This window comes from Amphiura filiformis, chromosome 12, assembly GCF_039555335.1.
Source record: "Amphiura filiformis chromosome 12, Afil_fr2py, whole genome shotgun sequence".
In the NCBI taxonomy this organism is placed as follows: Eukaryota; Metazoa; Echinodermata; class Ophiuroidea; order Amphilepidida; family Amphiuridae; genus Amphiura; species Amphiura filiformis.
Window position 1 is genome coordinate 63,933,793 of NC_092639.1, and position 27,207 is coordinate 63,960,999.

At 36.5% G+C, this 27,207-nt stretch overlaps 1 protein-coding gene across 1 annotated transcript in view; it reads left to right on the forward strand.

The window, feature by feature from the left end:
- Nucleotides 1-27,207, forward strand: part of LOC140167015 (uncharacterized) — a 99,227-nt gene that overhangs the window by 43,556 nt on the left and 28,464 nt on the right. The window contains exons 18-33 of the mRNA XM_072190493.1: nucleotides 6,001-6,192; nucleotides 6,971-7,051; nucleotides 7,650-7,688; nucleotides 8,682-8,873; nucleotides 9,382-9,462; nucleotides 10,480-10,515; nucleotides 10,830-11,021; nucleotides 12,576-12,656; nucleotides 14,497-14,535; nucleotides 16,562-16,762; nucleotides 17,005-17,088; nucleotides 19,828-19,863; nucleotides 21,528-21,728; nucleotides 23,659-23,742; nucleotides 25,252-25,305; nucleotides 25,962-26,156. Coding sequence (XP_072046594.1) covers nucleotides 6,001-6,192; nucleotides 6,971-7,051; nucleotides 7,650-7,688; nucleotides 8,682-8,873; nucleotides 9,382-9,462; nucleotides 10,480-10,515; nucleotides 10,830-11,021; nucleotides 12,576-12,656; nucleotides 14,497-14,535; nucleotides 16,562-16,762; nucleotides 17,005-17,088; nucleotides 19,828-19,863; nucleotides 21,528-21,728; nucleotides 23,659-23,742; nucleotides 25,252-25,305; nucleotides 25,962-26,156 — 1,788 coding nt within the window. The remainder of the gene's footprint in view (nucleotides 1-6,000; nucleotides 6,193-6,970; nucleotides 7,052-7,649; nucleotides 7,689-8,681; nucleotides 8,874-9,381; nucleotides 9,463-10,479; nucleotides 10,516-10,829; nucleotides 11,022-12,575; nucleotides 12,657-14,496; nucleotides 14,536-16,561; nucleotides 16,763-17,004; nucleotides 17,089-19,827; nucleotides 19,864-21,527; nucleotides 21,729-23,658; nucleotides 23,743-25,251; nucleotides 25,306-25,961; nucleotides 26,157-27,207) is intronic.

Sequence of the window (27,207 nt, forward strand, 5' to 3'; positions counted from 1 at the left end):
AAGTCTCCTTGTGATAGAGGATACATTCCAAGCATAAGTGGCTGTAAAGGTAAGAAAAAAATGTATGTTATCATGCATGCACATGATCTACATCTTACTCAACTCTGACAACTACTTTGACAGAGCTCCTGGTGCGTCCAGCAGGGGTATGCATGACAATTCATGCAGAGGGGGTTGACATCCCCCATGGAAAAAATTTTTGGGTAAAATCAGCATGGAAAGAATGGAAATAATGTTAAATTGACCCCTTATGAATCCTATATAAGATATATGGGGACCAAGTGACCAGCTTGTGCCCCCTTAATAGCATGACCAAGATTGTTATATACTTTACCTTGATGTTTCCTATAAAGTGTGGAGAGTGTGGACAGGACTTCATTCTTGTGATTCTGAATGCAGTTGCTTAAGAAATAACTTGTGCTTCGTATATTTCAACTTGATTTTTTTATCATTCTGTTTTGTAGATGTAAATGAATGTAAATTGGTGCCAGATTTATGTCAGAATGGAACATGTCAAAACACAGAGGGTAGTTTCCTATGTCAAGGTATGTAGATATACATATAGGATATACAATGTTAACTATTGCAACAGGGACTGCCTTTTGAAAATTAGAAAAGAGCTGTAGAATGCTCTTCTGGTCTCTTCAAGAAGAGCGTTATAAGAGCTGTTTGCACCTGTGGCCATTAAAGTAGGGATGACCAATGAACCATCAACTTGATTAGAACACTCCCATAGACATGCAGGGAGCTCAACTGTGCACTGCTTGCACAGACATTTCTAAATTGAGCTCATTCTTTTATTTTTCATAATTGTTCTGTAAAAATTGGAGATGTTAATGCCAATTATGTTTTGTAACTATCCAGCAAATTACAGCATCATAACTTATTTGGTTTTTCTGTAAGTGTGAGTCAAAATTGGTCCATCGCCACAGTGCGCTTAATTGCCAGTGGCCCAGTGCAGCACTGCTCAGAATGGCACAAAATATTCAGATGAATAAGATCAGGTGAACACCTTGACCTACTGAGATGTAATTTGGCAGAGTTATCGTTATTACCTCTATCATACCCTCTGTAAAAAGGTTAAAAAAATGGACAAGTAGATCTCGAGTTAAAATTAAATACCATCTTCCCTTTGGAATTTCCAAACACCTTTCGAATCATGTTAAATAGACACCTTTCTGAACATAAATGTGAAGTTTCGTGCTCATTTGTTGTATTATTCACCTGATCTCAACCCTAAACATTTTCTTATATTTATACCATCTGCACTGACTTGCTGCTATACACGCACAGGAGCTGTACTTTTAAAATACGCGCCAAATCAATAATGAGTCTTTCACTCCATTGTTAAAGTACTGTGCTCCCTGTAGCATATGGAGTGACCAGGCCCTGGAGTGTGATGGTTTTGTAGCACATAACAGTATTCATTCAAGCCTATCAAGGTCAGTTATTAGCCACTTGCTGAATGGCTGGGCATTATCAGCTATCAAAGAGATACCTTATGCTGCTGCCAATCACAATAGAGGTTAAACATTTTGTTAAAACCCCAGAAGTGATATCAGGACAAAAGCTGTGCATGTTGGTACTTGATTATTTGGATTCCTATGTTGAAAATCCCTTGTAGTACATTAGTATTTTTCTTATGTGTAGTGTATATTGTTGTAGAAAAAAAGTTCACCTGGACTTTTGATTTTGTGCCACTTTGGCCATTATGGATGATTTTTGGTAAATGTTTTCTAAAAGCATGATTTCAGTGCCTCGGTTTGAAGAAATACTTAATGCTATTGACTAGTAAAGTGCCATTTCATAAGAAACCCTTTGATACTTTCACAATATGCTTGTTTCATGTTTGCATATATATTAAAATAAAGAAATATAAAAAGGTAAATATATGCTTATACCAATTTTGCTCACATTGCTATATTTAGACTTTGTCAATTTATTTCGTTCCAATGACCGGTCAGAATGGGAAAATTCATAATTCGAAGAGATTTTGACCATTTAACCACCAAAATACTTCTGTTGATGAGTTCTTTCCAGAAAACAATCTTTTGTTTCAACATGAAATTATGATGGTCATCCCTAATTAAAGCATAAAGAATTTAACGAGTCATCTAGAGGAGCTATAAATCGCTCTTGCAAATGCAACTCAAGAAGAGCTGTAGAGGAGTGGTTGCTCTCACTCCTATCAAAGGTCAGTCCCTGTTGTAGTATTAGATGTGAATGAATGTCAACTGTTGCCAGAGTTACGTCAGAATGGAACATTGGGGTGGATTCACAGAGAGTAGATTCCTGTGTCAACATAAGCAGATAGAAACAGTTGTATGAATGAAAGAAGCTAAGTACATTTCAAACCTTTTTACAGGAGAAGCAATTTTGTGATGTTTTACAAAGCAACAAATATTGGGGGGAGGCTATAAGCTGCTAATATATAATGATTGTATATAACTGTAACAACATGTCAGACCATATTCATTAAAAACAAAATCCTCTGTCAATATTGGAAATCAAAATTTAAGTGGATGTTATGAATATAATAAAAAGCTTGTCTAAGTAGAAAGTTAGATGTTTTAATGTAAAATATGTTTTAATCCAGTTTAATAATAGAATATGCTATTTTGTTCTTTCATGTTACACAGCAACAGGTACCCCAGTCTCTGCAGGTTCTTCAGATGGAGGTAAGTTAATAAGAGATACTCAGACATTGGGATGTTCTAGTTGCAATCCATACACCTTTTATATGGTAGACATGGCTTTAATCTCCATACACAGGGAGTGTGAATTTCAAATGGAGTTACCTGATTGGATGACTCCATTTGATATCTACACCCCTGTGTGGGTGGTAGATTAAGTTCATGCCTTCAATAGGGGGTGTATATAGATTTCAACTGGAATAGCCCATTATCTGTGTTCACCAAATGATCAACATGACTAGGTCATATTGACTCTTGTTTCATAAAACAATGATTTCCAATAATTTAATTGTTATGTAATTGTTAATGGTTATATTCCAGCATTGACTGCTTGAATTTGAGTCAACTACTATGGTTTCCAATTATTCCAAAAGCCTCAATTGTGGGAGAATAAAAGTACTATTACTGTATTAGACATAATTTACACCTCCCACTAATACAATCAATATTTTTATTAACATTCACCAAACATACTGGTATGTTATTTTAATAAAATTGAATTGATTGAGTATAGTTAATAATTACAAATACAAATATTTACAATTGAAGTTGTAATATTAAAGTTACAAGTACAAATATTTACAATTATAAAAGAAATATAAATTAGTCTTAATAATAATAGACAATATTAATAGTGGCGCTCAGGTCCACGTTGCATTGAGCCCTGGAATGAAAATATGACAGGGGGTCGCTGCTCTAAGCCCAAAGGGGAACTTCGTTATTATCTATAAGTCCATGTTCGTACGTGAATCAAAAGCTGACTCGACGAATTTGGTTATTGAAGTAATACTGTCAAAATCACTTGCACTCATTATAAGTTTGAAAATAAGTGGCGCATACAGAATTTGTCAAGGGACATCTGTTCAAGCATCTGTTCATCTGGCCCTCATTTTCAAATAGCCTGTGCAGATAAATTACCATCTAAACCTTTAGGATCGTGATTTGGACTCAGATACTAAATTTGGAATGTTTATGTATTTGGAATGTTTACTCTTCTCACGGCACACAAATTGAAGGGCACTCTGGTTTCATTTTCGCATATGATAAACATGATTGTATGGTGTTTGGTTCAAAGGTGTCAGAAATGGCATTGCTGGATTTTTGGTGTGTGCATGACCACAGCAATCTTTAATTTTTATTCTGTCTTTGAGTCACTGGCATAGGTTGGACTTTTTCAGAGAGGGCAAAGGGGGGCAAGACAACTTTCAAGAGGGGATTTGATGGGGTTGGCAAAGGTGGAAAATGGTCTTCTAACTGTAGGGTAAGCTGGTCCCCCCCCCCCTTTTCCCATGCCACTGCTTTGAGTATAGCATGATATTGGGGTTGTAAGTAGTACATTTTATCTTTCAATAACATCTCACTCTACATGTTTCTGTCCTTGTTCAAGGTAGTACAACTGGCCTGTGTTTTGCTTATGAAAATAATGGTACATGTTCTCTTTCTGTGGAAAAACCTGTTACTAAGGAATTATGTTGTGCTACCATTGGCCAAGGCTGGGGAGAAGCCTGCGAGTCTTGTGCTGACTTAGAATCTCAGTGTCAGCCAGGTTTTAGGCTGCAAGAAAATGGAAGATGCATTGGTGAGTGTTTTTCTTGGAATGAAGGAAGGGAAGAAAAATTGAAAGAGGGAAAGAAAGAACTTAAGGACCCAGCACTTTTGCACTCAAATATTGAGACAAATAAAGCTGGCACACAAGAGGAATGTATGTGTTCTATAAAGAAGATTCCAAGGCTTGATATAAGGGGTGTCATTTCCACCCAATGTGCATGATTGTTCTTGATTGGGGGATATGCCCAAATCGTTCATTTTGATGTGTTTTTTGGCCTTATATCAAGTACCACAAGATACATGGAGATATAAATATGATTACTTGGTTCCTTGACTCATTTTCCTACACTGGATTTTTTTTTTATTATTAGACGAAGACAAAGAAAGAAAAAAGAAGGTAGAAATAAAAGGAAAAGGGAAAATTTTAGAAAAGTTAATTTTTAGCAAGAGTGAAATATAAAAACAAAGTAGTTAATAATAAACATTTTAATTTTATCTTTCTGCCTCAAGATTTCGTTCCAAATATTGTAGTTTGTAATATAAAGTATAACATATTGCAAATTTTTTCATATATTAGATATCAATGAATGTGATGAGGTGCCTAGATTGTGTAAAAGAGGAACATGTAGGAATGTAGAAGGCAGCTTTAGATGTGAAGGTAAGAGAAAAAAGAATACTACTCCATGGAAATCTCTTCAAACATTTTTTACATGAAGATTTAAAATCCCACAACCTCTTCATATTTGTATGTAAATTAAGACCAAGCAAAATGACATTTGTTAAGTGACATGTTTTATTTTATCTCGGTTGGTGACCTGATTGACAACCCCATCCACCACTTCATACCCCATCAAAATGTAGATTTTGGTATCAGATGAAACCATATATTTTTCTCATAACATAACCCCAGCTGAAATATGTTTTGTTTATGAGGTATGAAAAATGATCCCATGTATAAATATTGATTAGAGGATGTATGGAGAGTCCTGATGTCTGGAATTATTTCCCTCTGGATAACATATACCTGTACCTTTTTTAATTTACTAATGCCCCTGTGGCAACACAAAGGAGTGATTTATGCTTCAAATGTTAAAACGGTATTTGTAATTTCATGTAAAGCTGGGATCAATCTGTTGAGTCAGTGCAAGAACCTTGTAAGTAACCTTTTGGGTGAAATTGAGTTATTAATGAATTGAAATATAGGTAAATGCACTCCTTTTAAGCTATTTTACACATCTTGGAAGCAATTGAGTAATAATTAAAAATTATAATAAAAATTATTTAAAAAAAAACAATAAACAAATTGAAACACAAAATGCTTCATTGGTAAAATATAATAATTGTAAACACTACTAGTACTTCAGCTTATCTTTGATCTTGTGTTTTTCTTTTCACAGCTAAAGGCACACCTGTCAAAATAGATTACAACAGTGGTAAGTCATTTCAATCTTGTGATCTTTGGAACACATATAATAGCTTGGAATTTAATGGGGTCTTTTGTTACCTGACCATATTTATTCCTATCAAAAAGCCTGTGTAGCAAACGTGGCAAAATGCAATTGAGAAATTGCGACTCCTAATCCTATTAGAAATTGTTGCATGTCAAAAAAGCTAAATGGCATACATCATTTACCGGCAACTAATTGAACATACATCTTTCTGCTTCTAACCCATCATATTTTATGCTTGTTACCATCTCCAGTGATGAAGCAAATGTTAAATATCTGTATCTTTCTTTTACATATTTTATGATTTACAGACAGTGGACTCTGTTTCACTTATGAGAAGTCTGGCACATGTTCTTTAGAAGTACCAGGGTTTGCCACCAGTTTAGAATTATGCTGCAGTACATTGGGTAAAGGCTGGGGCACACAGGACTACTGTGAATCCTGCTCAGAATTTAAGTCTTCTTGTGATAGAGGATACATTCCAAGCATAAGTGGCTGTAAAGGTAAGGTCGGCTGTTCTGGTTGAAATTCAAATGGAGTCGTCCATTTAGGTAACCCTGTTTGAAATTCACACTCCCTGTGTGAGAGATTAAGGTTATTTCATCTATGGAGGATGTATATATATGGATTTCATCTGGAATAGTCCAATAAAATGAAGACAATATCTACTTTTGCATTTTCCACATCTTAATAACTGCACCACTAAGAGCACAAGGTTGTGGGTTTGAATCCTGTCAGGGTCAACATACTGTGTCCTTGCCAAAGACACTTTATCTTGCTTGTCTCACCTCATCCAGGTGTAAAATGGGGAGTGAGCTGTTCAGGTTTAGTCTTACTGGCATTGTTAGCATCCATATGGTGTGATATGTCCTAGTGGCAATGTAAAGCACTAAGCTGCACTAATAAATCCAAAATTAATTTATTTTATTTTATCTCAGGCTTGAACCTCATGCGCTGATACAAAATATCACAATCTGACAGACTAGTGACAGTATATTGTTTTATCCATAGTGCCTCAGTAAGGGTATTTAATTGCAGACTTTTAAGACAATATTAGCACCCTACTTAAACTTACTTTTTCAGAGTTTGTTGCTGTTGTTAAGACAAACAAGTAAAACCTTACTTAGAAGCAATTTTTGACAAAATTCCTGAATGAATACTTAGAGATTGTACTACCCTGTTAATGTATATGGGGTTGTGAAATCTAATGGGGTTATACTGTGTTTATACTTACCTTTCATAATTTTATTATCATGAACTTTGAATCATTCTGTTTTGTAGATGTAAATGAATGTGAATTGGTGCCAGAATTATGCCAGAATGGAACATGTCAAAACACAGAGGGTAGTTTCCTATGTCAAGGTATGTAGATAGGATATACAATGTTTACTATTGTGGTGTTAGAGATGTGAATGAATGTTCAGGTGTACTGTTGCCAGAATTATGTCAGAAGGGAACGTGTCAAAACACGGAGGTTGGATTCCTGTGTTGAGGTAATATAAGTATATATATAGGATATATAATGTTAACTATTGTGGTTTTAGATTTTGAATTAATGTCAATTGTTGCAAGAATTATGTCAATAAAAGTAGATATACAATGTTAACTATTGTGGTTTTAGATGTGAATGAATGTCAGTTAAGCAGGTAGAAACTGTTGCATGAATGAAAGAAGCAAAGTACATTTCAGACCATTTTACAGAAGAAGAGGTTTTGTGATATTCTACAAAGCAACAAATATGAGGGGGGGCTATAAGCTACTAAATTTGTATAATTTATGACAACATGTCAGACCACAATTATTAAAAACAAAAACGTCTGTCGATATTGGAAATCAAAATTATGTGAACATTATTAATATAATAAAAAGTTGATCTTATAAAGTTTGACGTTTTAATGTAAAATATGTTTTCTTCTAGTTTAATATTCATAGAATATGGTATTTCTTATATGTTACACAGCAACAGGTACCCCAGTCTCTGCAGGTTCTCCAGATGGAGGTAAGTTAGTAAGAGACACTCAGACATTGGGATTACCTAGTTGAAATCCATACACCCCTATAGAAGACATGACCTTAATCTCCACACACAGGGAGTGTGAATTTGAAATGGAGTTACCTGAATGGATGATATCTAGACCCCTGTGTGGGTGCGAGATTAAGTGTATGGCTTCCACAGGGGGTGTATGGATTTCAACTGGAATAGCCCATTATCTGTGTTTCACCAAATGATCAACATGACTAGGTCATATTGACTCTTGTTTCATAAAACAAGGATTCCAGTAACTTAAGTGTTCTGTAATTGTTAATGGCTATATACCAGGATTGATTGCTTGCATTTGAGTCAACCACGGTTTTCAAAGCGAAAAGCCTCACTTGTGGAAGAATAACGTATTACACCTAATTTTCACCTCCCACTAATAAGCACCTGTACAGAATTTGTCAAGTGACATCTGTACAAGCACCCCCATTTTCAAATAACCTGTACAGATAAATTCGAACAAATGTGTAGTTAATGCAATTACCGTCTAAACCTTTAGGATTATGATGATTTTGCCAGATACACTGTATTTGGAATATTTATGTGTTTGGAATGTTTACCTCTTATCACGACACACAAATGGAAGGGCACTTTGTTTTAATTTTCACATATGATGTATGTCATTGTCCATGGTGGTTGGTTCGTGTCAGAAATGGCATTGCTGGATTTTTGGTGTGTGCATGATCACGGCAATCTTTAATTTTTATTCTGTCTTTGAGTCACTGGCATAGGCTGGACTTTTTCAGAGAGGGCAAAGGGGGACAAGACAACTTTCAAGGGGGGGATTTGACGGGGTTGGCAAAGGTGGAAATGGTCTTCTAACTGTAGGGTAAGCTGGTCCTCCCCCCTTGCCCATGCCACTGCTTTGAGTATAGCATGAAATTTGGGTCGTAAGTAGTACATTTTATCTTTCAATAACACTCTACATCATGTTTCTGTCCTTGTTCAATATAGGGAGTACAACTGGCCTGTGTTTTGCCTATGAAAATAATGGCACATGTTCTCTTTCTGTGGAAAAACCTATTACTAAGGAATTATGTTGTGCTACCATTGGCCAAGGCTGGGGAGAAGCCTGCGAGTCTTGCGCCGACTTAGAATCTCAGTGTCAGCCAGGTTTTAGGCTGCAAGAAAATGGAAGATGCCTTGGTGAGTGTTTTTCTTGGAATGAAGGAAGGGAAGAAAAATTGAAAGAAGGAAAGAAAGAACTTAAGGGCCCAGCACTTTTGCACTCAAATATTGAGACAAATAAAGCTGGCACACAAGAGGAATGTATGGGTTCTATAAAGGAGATTCCAAGGCTTGATATAAGGGGTGTCATTTCCACCCAATGTGCATGATTGTTCTTGATTGGGGGGGATATACCCAAATCGTTCGTTTTGATGTGTTCTTGGCCTTATCTCAAGTACCACAAGATACATGGAGATATAAATATGATTACTTGGTTCCTTGACTCATTTTCCTACACTGCATTTTTTTTTAATTATTAGACAAAGACAAAGAAAGAAAAAAAAGGTAGAAATGAAAGGAAAAGGGACAATTTTAGAAAGGTTACTTTTTAGCAAGAGTGAAATATAAAAACAAAGTAGTTAATAATAAACATGTTAATTTTATCTTTCAATAAGTATAACACATTGCAAATTGTTTCATATATTAGATATCAATGAATGTGATGAGGTGCCTAGATTGTGTAAAAGAGGAACATGTAGGAATGTAGAAGGCAGCTTTAGATGTGAAGGTAAGAGAAAAAAGAATACTACTCCAAGGAAATCCCTTCAAACATTTTATACATGAAGATTTAATATAAAATCCCACAACCTCTTCATATTTGTATGTAAATTTAGACCAAGCAAAATGACATTTGTAAAGTGACATGTTTTATTTTATCTCGGTTGGTGACCTGATTGACAACCTCATCCACCACTTCATACCCCATCAAAATGTAGATTTTGGTATCAGATGAAACCATATATTTTTCTCATAACATAACCCCAGTGAAATTTTAGGCTAGCTGAATGTCATTTTAGACGGCCAGTTTGCTCCTGGGACGGGCAAAATTAATGCCTTTGACAGATGCTATATTATAAATTGTATGTTTTGAGAAGCTAATTGACCTTTTTAGTAGACCCAATTTGTAGAACTAGGCCATATCAGCACATATTTGAACTCTTTGAACCCCCAATGGGCTATAGATGTCTGGTAAATGTTTTAATGGTCAAATTAGGATAGGCAATTTTATTCAAGTGACGGGCAACCCTCAATTTCTAGCTAAGACCCTGCCTGTTACAGTACCTCTTTTAATGTACTAATGCCCCTGTGGCAACACAAATGACTGATTTATGCTTCAAATGTTAAAACGGTATTTGTAATTTTCTAGCTAAGACCCTGCCTGTTACAGTACCTCTTTTAATGTACTAATGCCCCTGTGGCAACACAAATGAGTGATTTATGCTTCAAATGTTAAAACGGTATTTGTAATTTTATGTGAAGCTGGGATCAATCTGTTGAGTCATTGCAAGGACCTTGTATGTGACCTTTTGGTGAAACTGAGTTATTAATGAATTGAAATATAGGTAAATGCACTCCTTTTAAGCTATTTTACACATCTTGGAAGCAATTGAGTAATAGTTAAAAATTATTTTAAAAAACCCAATAAACAAATTGAAATACAAAATGCTTCATTAGTAAAATATAATAAGTGTAAACACTACAAGTACTGCAGCTTATCTTTGATCTTGTGTTTTTCTTTTCACAGCTAAAGGTGCGCCTGTCAAAATAGATTACAACAGTGGTAAGTCATTTCAAGCTTGTGATCTTTGGAACACATATAATATAATAGCTTGGAATTTAATGGTGTCTTTTGTTACCTGACCATATTTATTCCCATCAAAAAGCCTGTGTAGCAAACGTGGCAAAATGCAATAAGATTTTGAGACTCATAATCCTAACAGAAATTGTTGTATGTCAAAAAATCATTCACCGGCAACTATTGGACATACATCTTTCTGCTTCTAATCCATCATATTTTATGCTTGTTACCATCCCCCGTGATGAAGTAAATTTTAAATATCTGTATCTTTCTTTTACATATTTTATGACTTAAAGACAGTGGACTCTGTTTCGCTTATGAGAAGTCTGGCACATGTTCTTTAGAAGTACCAGGGTTTGCCACCAGCTTAGAATTATGTTGCAGTACATTGGGGCAAGGCTGGGGCACACAGGACTACTGTGAATCCTGCTCAGAATTTAAGTCTTCTTGTGATAGAGGATACATTCCAAGCATAAGTGGCTGTAAAGGTAAGGTGGGCTATTCTGGTTGAAATTCAAATGGAGTCCATTTTGGTAACCCTGTTTGAAATTCACACTCCCTGTGTAAGCGAGATTAAGGTTATTTCATCTATGGAGGATGTAATCTATGGATTTCATCTGTAACAGTCCAATAAAATTAAGACAATGGCTACTTTTGCATTTTCCACATCTTAATAACTGCAGCACTAAGAGCACAAGGTTGTGGGTTTGAATCCGGCCAGGGTCAACATACTGTGTCCTTGCCAAAGACACTTTATCTTGCTTGTCTCACCTCATCCAGGTGTAAAATGGGGAGCTGTTCAGATTTAGTCTTACTGGCATTGTTAGCAGCCATATGATGTGATATGTCCTATAGTGGCAATGTAAAGCACTACTAAGCTGCACTATATAAATGACAGCATTTATTTATCTGCCACCATGATGCTTTCCCTTTTGTAGATTGGTGGATGTTACAATCTAAGTGTGGCTAGGTTTGTGCCGGGTTCAGCTGCAACCAGCCTAGTTGATGCGATGATGCACCATGGCAGTAAAATTATAGCGCTTTGAATCCTCTGAGATCTAGAAAGAGGCGCTATATAAATCCAGTATTTATTTATTTTATTTTATCTCAGGCTTGGGTATCACAACCTGCCAGTATATTGTTTTATCCATGATGATGAATTAAACTTCTACGCTATTCAATTTTACACTCACTGTAGCGCTTTCACCGGGTCAACCGCCATCTTCAGCGGATGTCTCTGACCGAATTGTTATAAATAAATTAGAGAATAAAAAGTTATTGTTTTTAGCCGCTGGAGTGCATCTATCTACGCCAAAAATAATCATGTCGCGCGTTATATGAGACGATAGATGCACAACAGCGGCTAAAAACAGCACCTTTATTCTCATTCTTAAACGCTTCAATTCAAATAAATATATTAATCATAAGTATACCAAATTTTAATTAAATTAAATCCTACGTTTTACAAGAAATTACCTAGGGTTTAGAATCGATCAGTCCTGTTGTTGCTATGCACATCCGATTGGTTCAAATAGCGCGTATGAGTATCGCGTCGACACGCACGTGCTGGGCTGTGTGATATCGTGTCATATCACATGGGTAAGAACCAATAGGATTGCAAGAACATTCTCGAGTGTTTAAGAATAAATGTTATTGCTCTGACAATATGTTGTTGCTAGTGATTTTGTTGAGACACCTCCGATGACATCACAGATGTAGAAAACGTCAAACAAGCAGATGTTGTAAAGTGTGCTGAGGCTTGTGTATTAATGTCTATGTGTTGTGCCTGTGCGTAGCGCACTGTAAATCACTGCGCTTTTTTTTGTGGCACCCCCTTAGATTTCTATTTACATTTACCGCTACATATGAATATACATCATTAAAGTAAAATCTTACTTCAAAGCAATTTTTGACAGAATTCCTGAAAGAATACTGTACTACCCTACTGAAGTATATGGGGTTGTAAAATGTAATGCAGTTTCTGTGTTTACACTTACATTTGATAATTTTATTAGCATGATCTTTGAATCATTGTTTTGTAGATGTAAATGAATGTGAATTGGTGCCAGATTTATGTCAGAATGGAACATGTCAAAACACAGATGGTAGTTTCCTATGTCAAGGTATGTAGATACATATAGGATATACATTGTTTACTATTGTGGTGTTAGAGATGTGAATGAATGTTCAACTGTACTGTTGCCAAAAAAATGCAGAGTTATGTCAGAATGGAACATGTCAAAACACAAAGGGTAGTTTTATATAGGATATACAATGTTAACTTATCATGGTTTTAGATGTGAATGAATGTCAACTGGTGCTAGAATTATATTAGAATGCAATGTATCAAAACACAGAGAATGGTTTCCTATATATCAAGGTAAGTATATTTGAAGACCAAGATATAAAGACTAGTTTGTGTATGACCTCCTGTCAACCAGACCAAAACTGCTATGCTGCGCAGGTCGGCAACCAATCACATCACACCTTTGCCCTGACATCAGATGCAAACTAGCCTTTTCAATTCAGTCTTCAATTATAGATATAGCTTATAGGATACAATATCAACTGTTGTGGTGATATATGCAAATTAATGTCAACTGGTATGAGCATTATATTAGAATGGAACATATAAAACACCTTAGAACACAGAAGGTGGATTTCTTTGTGAAGGTAAGAAGGCATATAGGATACACAATGTTGCCTGAATATGTTGCAGGAGAAGAATATTTTGATATTCTATGAAGCAGTAAATGTCAGACGATGGTGGCCGACATTATTCAATGTGGCAACAGCCAATAGCGTAAACAAAACAGACAATATGACGGCAACATTGCCTGGACGGACGTAATTATTTTTCCCCGAGCCAAGGTGCGTTTTTAGCTCTATTGGCCCGTTACAGAAAAAAAATGCACAAAATATATTTTCCAGTGCACTGTATACATTTTCACATGAAAATAAATAATTTTTTCTTCAAAATGAATGTGAAGAAAAAAGTTACTTTAGCCGGGAGTGGGAATTGCGTGGCAGACGAACATGTTAACCGCTACACCACGCATGCGCATATGTTGGGGGGCTTTGGGCGCCAGCCCGGGGTAAAAGCAGGGGCGGCCTAAATGAAGGCGGCAAAAAGCGAAGAAATGGCAAAAGAATTGGTAAATAAAAAAGGGCGGAAAAATTTGATAAAGCATAAAAAATTTTCAAAACAAAATGTGCTGCTTTTAGGGCGCTAGCTCCTGAAATCTTTTTGCTCTTCACTTTTTCAGACGAACATGTTAACCGCTACACCACGCATGCGCATATGTTGGGGGCTTTGGGCGCCAGCCCCGGGTAAAAGCAGGCGGTCTAAATGAATGAAGGCGGAAGAAGAAGAAGGCGGCAAAAACAGGGCGGCAAAAAGCGAAGGTGACAAAAAGAATTAGTAAATAAAAAGGGCGGAAAAATTTGATAAAGCATAAAAATTTTCAAAACAAAATGTGCTGCTTTTAGGGCGCTAGCTCCTGAAATCTATTTGCTCTTCACTTTTTCAAACGACCGAGAAAAAAATTTAGTCAACCTTTTTGGGCTGTTAAGGAAGGGGCGGCAAAATTGAATTTTCTTCAGCCCCCCGGGGTTGGGGCGGCCACGGTACGCTACTGCCACGCATACATTGATACATGTGGGAGGAATTTTTCAGTATATATCATAACATATCGTGCGTTATTCATACAAAAAAGTCAAAAAACAGTACTTACAATGAGGTTCACTGTCGAACCTCAATGGATTTAGACTGATAAATTAGTGCTTGATAACATGCATACACTTTTGGAATTATTTGAGACATTTTCGTGTTCACGTGTAAAACCAATGACGACGTCAAAATTCAGTCAATCTTGGCCGCCCCCACCCCGGTAAATGTTAGGGACACTGAAAGCTATTAGTATAATACATGTATATCATTGGTTGTTGTTTTATTTTACACAGATACAGGTAGTCCGCTCTCTGCAGGTTCTTCAGATGGAGGTAAGAAAAAAAGAGACACTAAGATTTTGGGCTTTTCTATTTGAAATCTATACACTCTCTATGGAAGATTTGACCTTCATCTCCACACATATGGAGGGTGAATTTCAAATGGGGTTACCTGAATGGATGGCCCAGTTTGAAATCTACACCCCTGTGTGGAAAATTAAGGTCATGCCTTCCACAGGGGGTGTATGGATAGCAACTGGAATAGCCCATTATATCTGTAAATGCTTCACCAAATGATCAACAAGTATAAGTAGGTACGTCATACATGTATGTGATCAGATCTGATCCAATCAGGCTAAAGTCAGCAATAATGAAACTATAAGAAAATGTGAAAATTGAGGAGGGAAAAAAATAAAAACTAAGAAAATGGACACATAAAAGGTTCATAACTTCGCAACCATTGTGTTTGATACCTGGGGATTCAACATCAGTAGTGTAAGTACTGAGCAAGTTAGTAACTCAATATCTAAAAATTTTTACTTTGGCCTGAGTGGGTTAGATAACCTGGGTCATATTGGTTATAGTAACTCATACTTGTTTGGTAAAGCATTTAGAGTAACTTAATTGTTCTGTAATTGTCAATGGCTATATCTCAGTTTTGATTGCTTGCATTTGTGTCAGCCACAGTCAGAGATGCCAACTCTCCCTATTTTAGGGAGGCTCCCTATTTTTGTAAACATTTTTGTCCATTTTGACACTCACATTTGGCAACCTCCCTATTTCTGGCAAGTTTTGTGCCCTTTTTAGTTGCATGTGATTTTGAAAACCTCCCTATTTTTTGTTTGAATCCTCCCTATTTTCTGGATGTTAATGTTGGCAACTCTGCACGGATTCCAAATGCAAAAGCCTCACTTGTGCAAGAGTAAAAGTACTATTACTGTATTATACCTATTATATTTTAGCACCTTCTACTAATATTCAAATATGTACTGATGAATACAATTACCATCTAAACCTTCTAATTTAGGATTATAATGATTTTGACTACTGTATTTTGAATATATTTATGTGTGTAAATTCCCATTAGTAACTTTCTTTTCATAATTTTAATAACTAGCACCCCCAAACGGGGCATTTTTAGGTCAAACACTGTACCTTACATCATGTAAAATGTTAGATTATTAGATAACTTTTACTTGAGCCATTTTGTGGATATAGCACATTATGTTTGTTCCAAAAATGACAAAACCTGAATTTGGATTATTTTAGGGTGTTCTGATTGTGCAATCATCCATTTAAACAATGTCAAAACAGTCTATAATGTACTGTCAGCTGTAATACGAGGGGGTATCCAAAAGTTTTTGAAATCACCCAGAAGTGAAAGAGCTATATCAATGAAAGTTTGTCAGTGTAATTACTGGTCCTTATGTACATTATGGACCAAAAATGGTCTCATAAGTATGTTTACTTTCTTTACAAGTGGCGCTAGATGGGCAGTAGGCGCATAATCTTTTCCTGATAAGATCCTCCACTTTCTTGAGTTTCTTCACTGTGGCCGCATCATCCGTAAGTGATGGACGTCCACTTCTTGGCTCATCTGTGAGGGACATGTGGCCAGTTTGGAAATTCCTTTTTCAAAAAGCAACTGTGTCATATGATGGGCAATCATCACCGTAGATAGCTTTCATTTCATCATAGATTTTCTGAGCATTGTAGGCCTAACCCTTCAAATGCAGGAACTTAATCACGCTGCATGCCTCAATTTTCACCATCTTGCAGGTTATTGCGCCTACTGCCCATCTAGCGCCACCTGTAAAGAAAGTAAACATACTTATGAGACAAATTTTGGACCTTAATGTACATAAGGACCAGTAAATTACACTGACAAAATTTCATCGATATAGCTCCTTCACTTCTGGGTGATTTCAAATACTTTTGGATACCCCCTCGTAGTGTCTCATAATGTAAAGCTGAGTTTCCGGGGATCCCTATGCATGCATGGTCATGCATGGTCCCTATGCATGCATGGTCATGTTTGGTATTTAATCTCTTTAAACATCCCCTTCATTTTCTTTGTCAGATGCAGATAGTGGCCTTTGTTTTACATTTGAGTCAAGTGGCGTATGCTCTGTAGAGATCCCAGGGTTTTATACCAGTAAAGAATTATGTTGTACAACAGTTGGTCAAGGCTGGGGAACAGAAGAGTCTTGTGAGCCTTGCTCGGATCATGGGCCATGTGATAGAGGATATATGTTTGTAAAACTCACTAGGAGTTGTGTAGGTAAGTTATAATCACATGGGCACTTACCCGCCAGTACACATGCCTCTAAGAACTATTCTGATTGGTTCAAGTGAGGGCTGTATCAGCTACTTAGCCAATCAGTGATATGGTAAGGGGGCTGAAGGGGATTAAGGGTAAGAGTACCAAGAGATCTAAAAGCTTTATCTTGATTGGTTTCTCAGATCAGTATATCTTGTAATTAGCCAATAATCTCACCTGTTACCTGGATTTTTCCTTGCCAGATATAAATGAATGTGAGTTGATGCCAGGATTATGTGGTCCAGCCGGCAGATGTAGCAACATAGAAGGATCATTCAGGTGTCAAAGTAAGTAAGAAAAGAATTATGAAAATGACTCTATTTGCCTTGCCTGTTGTAGAAAAAAGGTTCCAAATGATCGGTTTGAGATATCCTGAAAGGATGTGAAACATCACTGCTATATAAAAATAATGAGGAAGACAATAATGAACCTTTTGGAACTTTTTCAGAGATTTTCATAATATATTTTGCTTTACCTGCTAACATGTGGATCACTCAGCATGATAAGCTACTCATCCTTTATTTCATATGACTGATATGAACCCAAGGAGGTACAACCAAAGAGTGCACAGCCAAAGAGTACAGACTCTGCCATGTTTTTGTGTCGTTTGGAGGACATATAGTGTACTTCCGGATTATGTGCTGGATTGTACCCGGAAAACTTGTTTGTGTTCTGTGTCTAGTGCATTGTCCTAATAACATAAGCTTAAACACACAAATCATTAATTGATTTCGGGCTCATGCCGATAAATGCTGGAGGTGTACTATATAATTGGCCTCCATGAGTGACAATCCAAGATGGCTGATTTACCATAGCTTTATGCATGGTGCGATTTTGAATCATTACTACATGTATTTGGTTATAACCTCTTTGTATGAACCTCATAGAGGCCGTCAGCGTGACGTCATATGCGCCATCTTGTGGGTACACGCTGCGATGGTCGTTCGATCTCCATGCGTGAACAGCAAAATCACCGTGTAGATGCACGATAACAGCTGCGCGGTAAGCTGCGCCCTGCGCGTAGTGTCCGACGCATGCACACGCGTATCATTTGTACCCACAAGATGGCGAAAGGCTGACAGCCTCTATTCTATAACAAATAATGTCATATCCCAGTGCTATTGACATTATTAGTTCACCTTATCTCCAACAAATCACACAAAATTCCGCACCCTGGGAACATCCCCTGTAACAGGGATTGGTGTAATGAAAGACAGAGATAGCAAGACTAGTTTGTGTCTAAAATTCTGACAACTAGACAGAAAATGCCATACTGCGCAGGTCAGTAACCAATCACGGCGCGCCTTTGCCCTGACGTCAGATGCGATTTAGTCTTTTTATCCCTGTCTTTCATTATAATACACATCACCCAAACCAGCCAAGTAGGGTTAGGGTTATCGAGGCTCACCACTGCCAGATTGACCAGAAAACAACACAGCAAGCAAATCACACAAAATTCAACACCCTAGGTACATCCCTAGCTGTGAGAGGAATTGGTAACAAACATCATGATGAGAAAATTGGTCAATTAAAAAATTGGTTTCCAATGTTTCTGGCATCTTCTGAAGTATACTTTTTTATTTATTATTGGTTTTTTGTTTGTTTTGTTTTGTTTTTTCTTTTGTCATTTACTCTGATAGTATTAATAGTAGCGCTTCAAATACCTTCATGTACGAGGAGCAGTCAATAAGTTTGTAAAACAAGATAAATGAAAGAGCATCAGCCAAATTCTTCCTCTCTCACTTTTGCACATGGCCACTGCATACCTTAATGCGTTTGTCTCAATTTCTCTTGAAACCTTTTGCAACAAAATGAAAGTCTTCTGATTGCTTCATGAGCCACATACTCTTCTTGAAGGCTCACCAGGATTGATCACCAGCAAACCTAATGTTATGAATGTAGGACTTAAAATTCTAAAATATATTTCACTAACTGGAGACCATGTCTGGACTGCAAGCTGGTTGCTTGAGTTATCTGATGCATATTTTGTGAATGGCAGCTTGATGAACTGGGATAGGGTACTACAGGGCCTAATCCAAAAACATTCCCACTCCTGACACCAACCTTTTTCTCCTGACACCAACCTAATGGCTTGCCTCAATATTTCCATACAAATTTTTATGACACATGCCCATGATTGTACTTTTGTTGGGCAAATGATCAGAAGAACAGCGATGAAGACCTTGCACTATGGTGACCGTGTTATGAACTTCGTAGGGGTTGGAGATCCAGGTGCTTCCACTGAATGGACTTATAATTCCAGTGATTAACATATGTCTTATCACATTTAGCCATAAAGGATGAAACTAGCCTCAGTCCTCATTCTAAGTGTATAGGAGGTGGTGTGGACCTAATTCTGTCATCTGGTATCAATATTGTACATGAAGACCTTGGATGATCTTCAATGATGGTCATTCCATCCTTGAACTCGAACACATCCATACATGCTAGATAGCTAGCTGGGCTAATTAGCCATAGGCCTAGTTAATTAGCTATTGCTAAGGTCGCGTATATGTGTATGCGCAATTAGCTCTAGTTTAAGTATTCTTTTTTAGTATTTCTGTTTGTATTGTTAACTTTTGTAAATACTTTCAGTATCATCTTTTTATTCTTGTTAACTTTTGTTATATGGATGCACCACCAAGACGGTGGGTGCCGCTGTTATAAAAGCGTTTTCCAAATAAATAAATAAATAAAATAAACAACCATTTTGATGCTGTTGAAGATGAAGGACTTAATCACCATTCACAGCAACTGTCCAGGAAAAAATTTCAAGATGATGAACCTGTGTTCAGTTCTGGTAGTTCCTATGAATTCAAGTAGGTAGGCTTACTCTGCAGTTTCCACTGTTTTTGCAGTAATGTTGTGAAGGAACAAGCTTTCAAATTGGACCAAATTCATTGCCCTGCAATCAAGTAAAACATCTTATTCTACAAACTTATTGACTGTCCCTTGTATATGTTATGAAGTGCATCATGTGATTCTTTTAATGTTTAATGAATTAAATATATGTTGTTCATTTACAGCCACTGGTAATGCACTAATTACAGATGAGAATCAAGGTAGTTAAAGTTAAAGCTCAATCCTTTAAAATGTCAGGTCGAAAAATCTCCTCCTACCGGATGTTATAGTATTTCTGACCAAAAACTTGTTGACAGGGAAAATGTGAAACTACTTGGTACTTGGTATGATAATTGAAAAATATCTGAAACAGGATTTTTAAGTGGATGCAGTGTACAATGAAGCCAACAAAAGGCTAATCATCATGAGGAAATTAATGGAATTTGTTTGGCCATGTTTAGTGTATGCTGACCCACTCTATGTAATATGCTGTCCTTGCCCAGAAACAGCTGAACCACCATTTCAGAAGATCCTGGAGCATATTTCCCATTACATTCTTTCCAGGGATTGTACGTCTTTTCCCATGGCTTTGGCTACTCTCTAACTAAATTGGATTCATTCCAGGACTGTTATGGTAGACCTCATGGAATTCAGTTTGCCACCATGCAAGACAAGCAGATCTAAGACATTATAGAGGAGGTGGCTCCCAAGTATAGTTCAGGCTATAGCAATCCAATTTCTGTCATAAGCCCAAGTACAGCTCTAGCAAGACCAATCACCTCAAAAACATCCTCCTTCCTTATCTAACCAATCTCTTAAATTATTGATTTTGCTTTTTACATCCATCCATATCAAGCTGTGCAAGTTTTTTAGTTTTGTTCCCCCAATTCCGCAAATTTCTCAGTGCAAATTAATTTGCCAACTAAATTTATGCTTGATTCTGCTAATTTTCACAGTGCAATTATTTTCAGCAATTTATGCTCCCTTCAATCCCAATATTTTAACTCAAATAATGTGCAATTCAATCTATCTACCATACCAGTTTATCTGAGCATATTTATATAAATTATTTCGAATGTTTAAATATTTTTTGTACAAATATCATGTATTTTGGTATGTATTCTGAAGTAGAGCAAATTTTTTAATTCTTCCTGGATGTGTGCTGTGCGTTGAGCGTATACGAGAGTGAACGTAAACATACACATGTGCACTAGAAATTCCAGGTCATTTTTTGACACAGCGCTTCTCTTTTGAGGTTCACTGATGTATATAGAGCGCAACCTTCAACATACAAATTCGGAAGGCTGTTTAGCATAACAAAAGTATAGTTCTCCACAGATGCACAAGCACTTGGCAATCAAATTTGTTATTTGCATGATAACTATACTATGTGCTGATTGGATGATCAACAGTCACGACAACAAGAACAGTGCATGTAGAAGAGGAGAAGATGTTGCCTCCTTCTCTCAAATCGCCGATCACAAGTGCATACTCAGACCACAGAAGAATTAAGTTCACTTTATAGAGGTTATGTTACGATGACACTCTTGACAGAGTCATCCTCATTTAAATAAAATTCTATCTTCCATAAGGTTAATAAATAGTTTCAGTCTCTTATAATTGAAAGATGGGAAATGCATAAAGTGATGTACCTATGATAATGGCTATTCCAGTTGAAATCCATATACCCCCTATGGAAAGCATGACCTTAATATCCCACACAGGGAGTGTAGGTTTGAAATGGAGTCACCCATTCAAATTACTCTATTTGAAATCCATACTCCTTGTGGAGAAGATTCACGTCATATCTTCCATAGGGGGTGTATAGATTTCATCTGGAATAGCCCAATTCTAATCATGCCTGGATATTTTTATACAAATACAGCCAGTGGCCTTTGTTTTACATCAATGTCTAGTGGTGGATGTTCTGAAGAAATCCCATGGTTTTTTACCAGTAAAGAGTTATGTTGTCGTACAGTTGGTCAAGGGTGGGGAGCAGACGAAGCATCTTGTGAATCTTGTTCAGATATTGACATATCGTGTGGAAAAGGATACATGTATGAGGAAGGCACTACAAATTGTATAGGTAAGTTGCAATTGGATACATGTATGAGGAAGGCACTACAAATTGTATAGGTAAGTTGCAATTGGATACATATATGAGGAAGGCACTACAAATTGTATAGGTAAGTTGCAATTGGATACATATATGAGGAAGGCACTACAAATTGTATAGGTAAGTTGCAATTGGATACATGTATGAGGAAGGCACTACAAATTGTATAGGTAAGTTGCAATTGGTATTGACACTATGAAATTTTTACACTGAAAATCACACTGAAAATGACAGGGTATCACTGAAAATCATCAGAACAAAAGAAATTGTTAGACTGAAATTGTTTTCAGTGGTATTTCAGTGTATTTTTCAGTGGTATATCAAGTGGTTATTGTCTGCTATAATGAGCAATGATCTAGGGCACTAATTTCCATAACAATAGAACAGGCCAGCTCATTTCAGTGTGATTAAATCCATTTTAGTGGGATTAAATAAATTTCAGTGGGATTAATGACTGGCCAATGATTTTCAGAGGAGTTTCAGTCCATTTTTCAGTGTGGTTGGACAATGGTTATTTGCATACAGAATAACAAAAGAACTATTTCAGTGTTATTTTCAGTGGTGCTGTTCATTGTGTTAAAGTTTCAGTGTCCATTACAGATATCAGTGTGATTTTCAGTGTAAAAATTTCATAGTGTGATTAGTTGATTCATCAAAAGTATGCTGTCATTAGGGATATTAAACTTTGAAACACTAGCACCCATATAAGGGTAATGTATAAGGTGTAAAATCACTATCCACCCTCATAGAGTTGTGTTCAAAATTGGCTTTAAAAAATGTAATTTTTTTGCCGAAGTAGAATTGTCTTAATTCTTAGTGACAGCTTAGATGGTCAGCCCTTGCTTGATGCCCAGGAAAACTATGAAACACAATGTGGACTATATTGTTTTAATGTTTTACTACAGGACCTCTAAGTCCATGCTAGCTTGGGCTCAAATAAAGATCATACCAAGTAGAGTTTCCTGACAGAAAATGGAACAACAGGGGTCTTATCTCTCTCATCTGTGCAAAGTACACCTGAGGGGTATAACAGTAGTACCATTTTCAATCAGAGAGAGAGACCAGAATCAAACTGACAGCAGAGGAGACTATACTTTGATCAGCTTGTAATCAGCGGGAATTATTAGGCTTTTATCACTACGCTGAAAAGTAGATCCACGTTAAGAGTGATATAGATGATCTGTCTGGTCTATATTTTGTGTGTTAAAGAAATATAGACCAGACAGATCATCACTTCAATTAATAATTTGTAATACTTCTGCCGAGATATCACAAGACAATTCTCTAAATGAAATGTATTGATATTAATCCGCGATGTTACAAGGCCCGCCGATTATGAGCTGATCAAACAGTATAGTTTCCTTCAATCAGCTCAAGTTTTGTAGGGATGTAGGTCAGGGTTCCCGCTACATGTAGGTCAAAATATTATGGGGTCCCGTTGGACCCCATAATCTGCAAACTTTGAAAATTATGGGGTCCCAAACAATTTTGGGGGGTCATAAGACACAAATTCTTACTTGTTAGTCTCAAATGATGGGTCCAGGTGGACCCCATAATTTTCAAAATTTTCAAAATATGGAGTCCATTATGATTTTACTGTGCTAAAAGACCCCAAAACTCGGTGTAGCGGGAACTTTTCTCTTTTTGCAGTATCAAAATGCACAGCAAAGCTAATCGCTTAGCTTACACGCGCAGGGTGGTTTGTCAGCACACTTATGGCTAACAGCGAAAAAGTACTGATTAGGTGAGCAAAAAGAATGCCTGGAAATGGCTAACATAGAGGGCATACCTTTTGTAGATAAATACAGAAAATGTATGACTGGATTCCAGCGCTGATTTGAGAAAAATATATACTTAAAATAGTTAGCTTTTACAATGTTTTGTCTATTTGCTTTTCCAGATATAAATGAATGTGAGCTGATGCCAGGATTGTGTGGTCCAGCCGGCAGATGCAGCAACGTAGAAGGATACTTCAGGTGTCAATGTAAGTAATTGAAGAATCTGAAGGACTTTGTGCTTTAGGATGTAACAATGTTAGTTAGATAAATAAACATCCTTATTATAAAAGGGTAAAAAAGCCTGGTCCTTGAAAAATTTGTATTTGTAACTTTAAAAGATGTAGGTCCTAATAAACTTGATTTTGACGCATCATTTGTTTTTATATCTTTTTGTAATTTAATGGTAATGTAATATTACATGCAATTTGACCCACAGGCCATAAATTGAAGTAAATAATGAAATCTGAATATGAATCTGAAATGAAAATAAAGTCCTGTAATTTGACATTATAATGTATACTTAACTCACTAAACATTGCTCAGTGCAAAATGTCTTTTGATTGAGTTTCATAATAGAAAATATGTAAATGTGTAGTGCACTACAACAGGTATAATTTTATCTTTGATTTTGCATGAAAAAATCCCAAGGAGTCACTCCCCAAGTGACTTCCTATGCATGAGTGTCCAAAAAAAAGAGTAAAAAAGGTGCCATTCTCATTACAGTGGTGTTGCTGTCTTTTAAAAGGGGTGCTTTTGAGAAGGCGTCATAGCTTTTTGTGACCAGGGGGCACAAAATTGCAAATATACAGATGGATTAAAAAATTCAACACTTTGTGTGAAATGGTGTCCGCTAAAGCTTTCTCACTGATCTGTTGTCAGAATTACTTGAAAATTTGTGTGTGAAAAATAGGGGAAGGCACAGGCCCCTGGCCCTGAATAGACAAAGCCTAGATGTTTGATTATTTTGCTGTATAGAAGTTTATTTATATGGCAGAAAATTAGTGCATTTTTGTCTTCTCATAGTTGCTGTTACTCTTCTGCATTGGGGTTTAAAAATCTATTGTAGCTTTGGCATGTATCATTGATACACTGTTTAGGGGCACAAAATTGATTGTGTACAATACACCATTTAGGGTGCATTTCAGAGTGGTCAGACATGGATGGGTAGCACTTGTGTGTGTGTGAGAGTGGCCCCAGGACAGGGGGGTACATTTTATTTTAAATCCTTGCAAAGGTATCTTTGATAAATTTAAAAACAATTGTGGTTACCCACTCTGCTGGTGGTGTGGTAGAACATATTTAAGGTATGATGGAATATATGGTCACACATATGCATACCAACATGCTTTGAGTGCCTTATCTCTCCTGAGTCCTCACAATATGGTTATTATTCGCCATCGAAGTGATGTAATAATAGGATTAACTACCATAGCAATAGGGTAAAACAATTCTTGAATATATCGCACTTCACTAATACATTCATGTGATACCTCTGCATTGAACCATATCAAGCAGATTACTCGCACCTATAAGATTAGTATATTTGAAAGGAGCAGTATTGTGTTCAATCTGATTGCACACATGATGAGTACAACCTGCTTGAAGTTTTACCTATTTCTATGGTAGTTAATCGATTATTACGTCACTTCGACAGCGAATAGTTATCACTTTTATGAAATATTTTACTAAATTGATAATGCATTATTCATTCACAGCCACTGGTGCACTAATTAGGCCTACATCTGGGAGGCCTATGGACGGCAGCCATGGTATGTTAGTCTATATACCTTAAGATGAAAAATGTACAAAGGACCATTAGAGTTGAAACCGTACACCCTCTATGGAAGACATGACCGTAATCCCCACACAGGGGATGTAGATTTCAAATGAAGTTAACCATTTATTTAGGCAACCCCATTTGAAATTCATACTTCCTGTGTGAGAGTTTAAGGTTATGTCTTCCATATGGGGTGTTGATTTTAATTGGAATAGCCTAATATTTTTGATATGATTGCGTATTTGGTTTTGTTCAAAAGATATTTTGGAATTTTTTTTTATATATATCAGTTTATAAAGAAAGATTTTAACACTTGATCTCAATACAAATATATATTTACCTATATAATTTTCAGTTGTTACTACTACAGCCTTCATCAGCAGAATGACCTGATTGTGTGCACTCATTTGTAATGAGATCAAGAGTTAACATATTTCTTTATATGGATTACCAATTCAAATGAACATTCATGCTTATATATCAGTTATATGGTCATAGTTGTCAAGTTTTACAGAGTGGGTTATTTACATGCTTTATAACATAGATGTTAGATATTATGATCAAATCAGGATATCGTTTTGTGATGCAGTAAGACAACTTTTAATACTAAAATCTCTGAAAATCCCTTTAATCATTATATTTGAACAGGAAGACCCACTGGGCCATGTTACACTTATGAGAACTCTGGTACATGTTCATTTTCTGTGGATGACTTGCTAACTACAAAGGAATTATGCTGTGCCACTGTGGGCAGAGGCTGGGGTGAATCCTGCGAGACTTGTGCAGACTTTCAGTTTCAATGTGTGCCAGGGTTTATGATACTACCAAATGGAAGATGTGTTGGTAAGTACATGCTATGAAATTGTTTTTTTTCATTGTTTTTTTCTATATTTGAATTTTCATATTTGGTGTACACATGTACAAGAATGTTGTGAAAATGTTTTGTCTGTTTGTAATTCACACTGCACAGCTCTGATACATTAACAAAACAAGCCTACAAAACCTTATAAATCATGGTATTTTTGTGATGAACTTGATATTGTATGTGGCAAAAACAAAAGTAAAGTGAACTGACCCTGACTTTGGAGCTCTAAGGACAATACAAAACTTTATTAGTTCTTAGGTTACATAATCCTTCAACAAATTAGTCCTATTTCACCAACGTTTTAGCTGAAAAAGTTGGTAATAACTCATTCATACATAATCTGGCCAAAATGCTCCAAGCTGGACACCTGTTACCAACTGTCAACATTTGACAACTAATTGCCTCAGGTGATAAGTCACTTTCTGGAAAGCTGGACCGAACACGATCATCTGATGTAACTGATTGCCTATCATGAAACCTGTTACCAACTGTCAACATTTGACAACCAATTGCCTCAGGTAAAAGTCACTTTCTGGAAAGCTGGACCGAACACGATCATCTGATGTAACTGATTGCCTATCATGACACCTGTTACCAACTGACAACATTTGACAACTAATTGCCTCAGATGAAAGTCACTTTCTGGAAAGCTGGACTGAACACGATCATCCAATATAACTGATTGCATAGCATGACACCTGTTTCCATCTGACAACATTTGACAACTAGTTGCCTCAGGTGAAAGTCACATTCTGGAAAGCTGCACTGAACAAGGCCATTTGATATTACTATGTGGGGTTGGGTGTATGATACACTTGTAAATGGTTCATTCCAGCGACATGTTTAAATTAATGCTGTCAAGAAGTATACCTTTCTGAAAACTTTTGCTAAGGACAATTAGCCCATAGTTATTGTATACAGGTTTAGAACATCTTAATTTTTCCCCAGACATTTGTTGGTGTGTATATGAAGATGTATCAGGAATAATTTGATTATCATGTAATGTTGCACTTGGATCTTAGCTCTTGT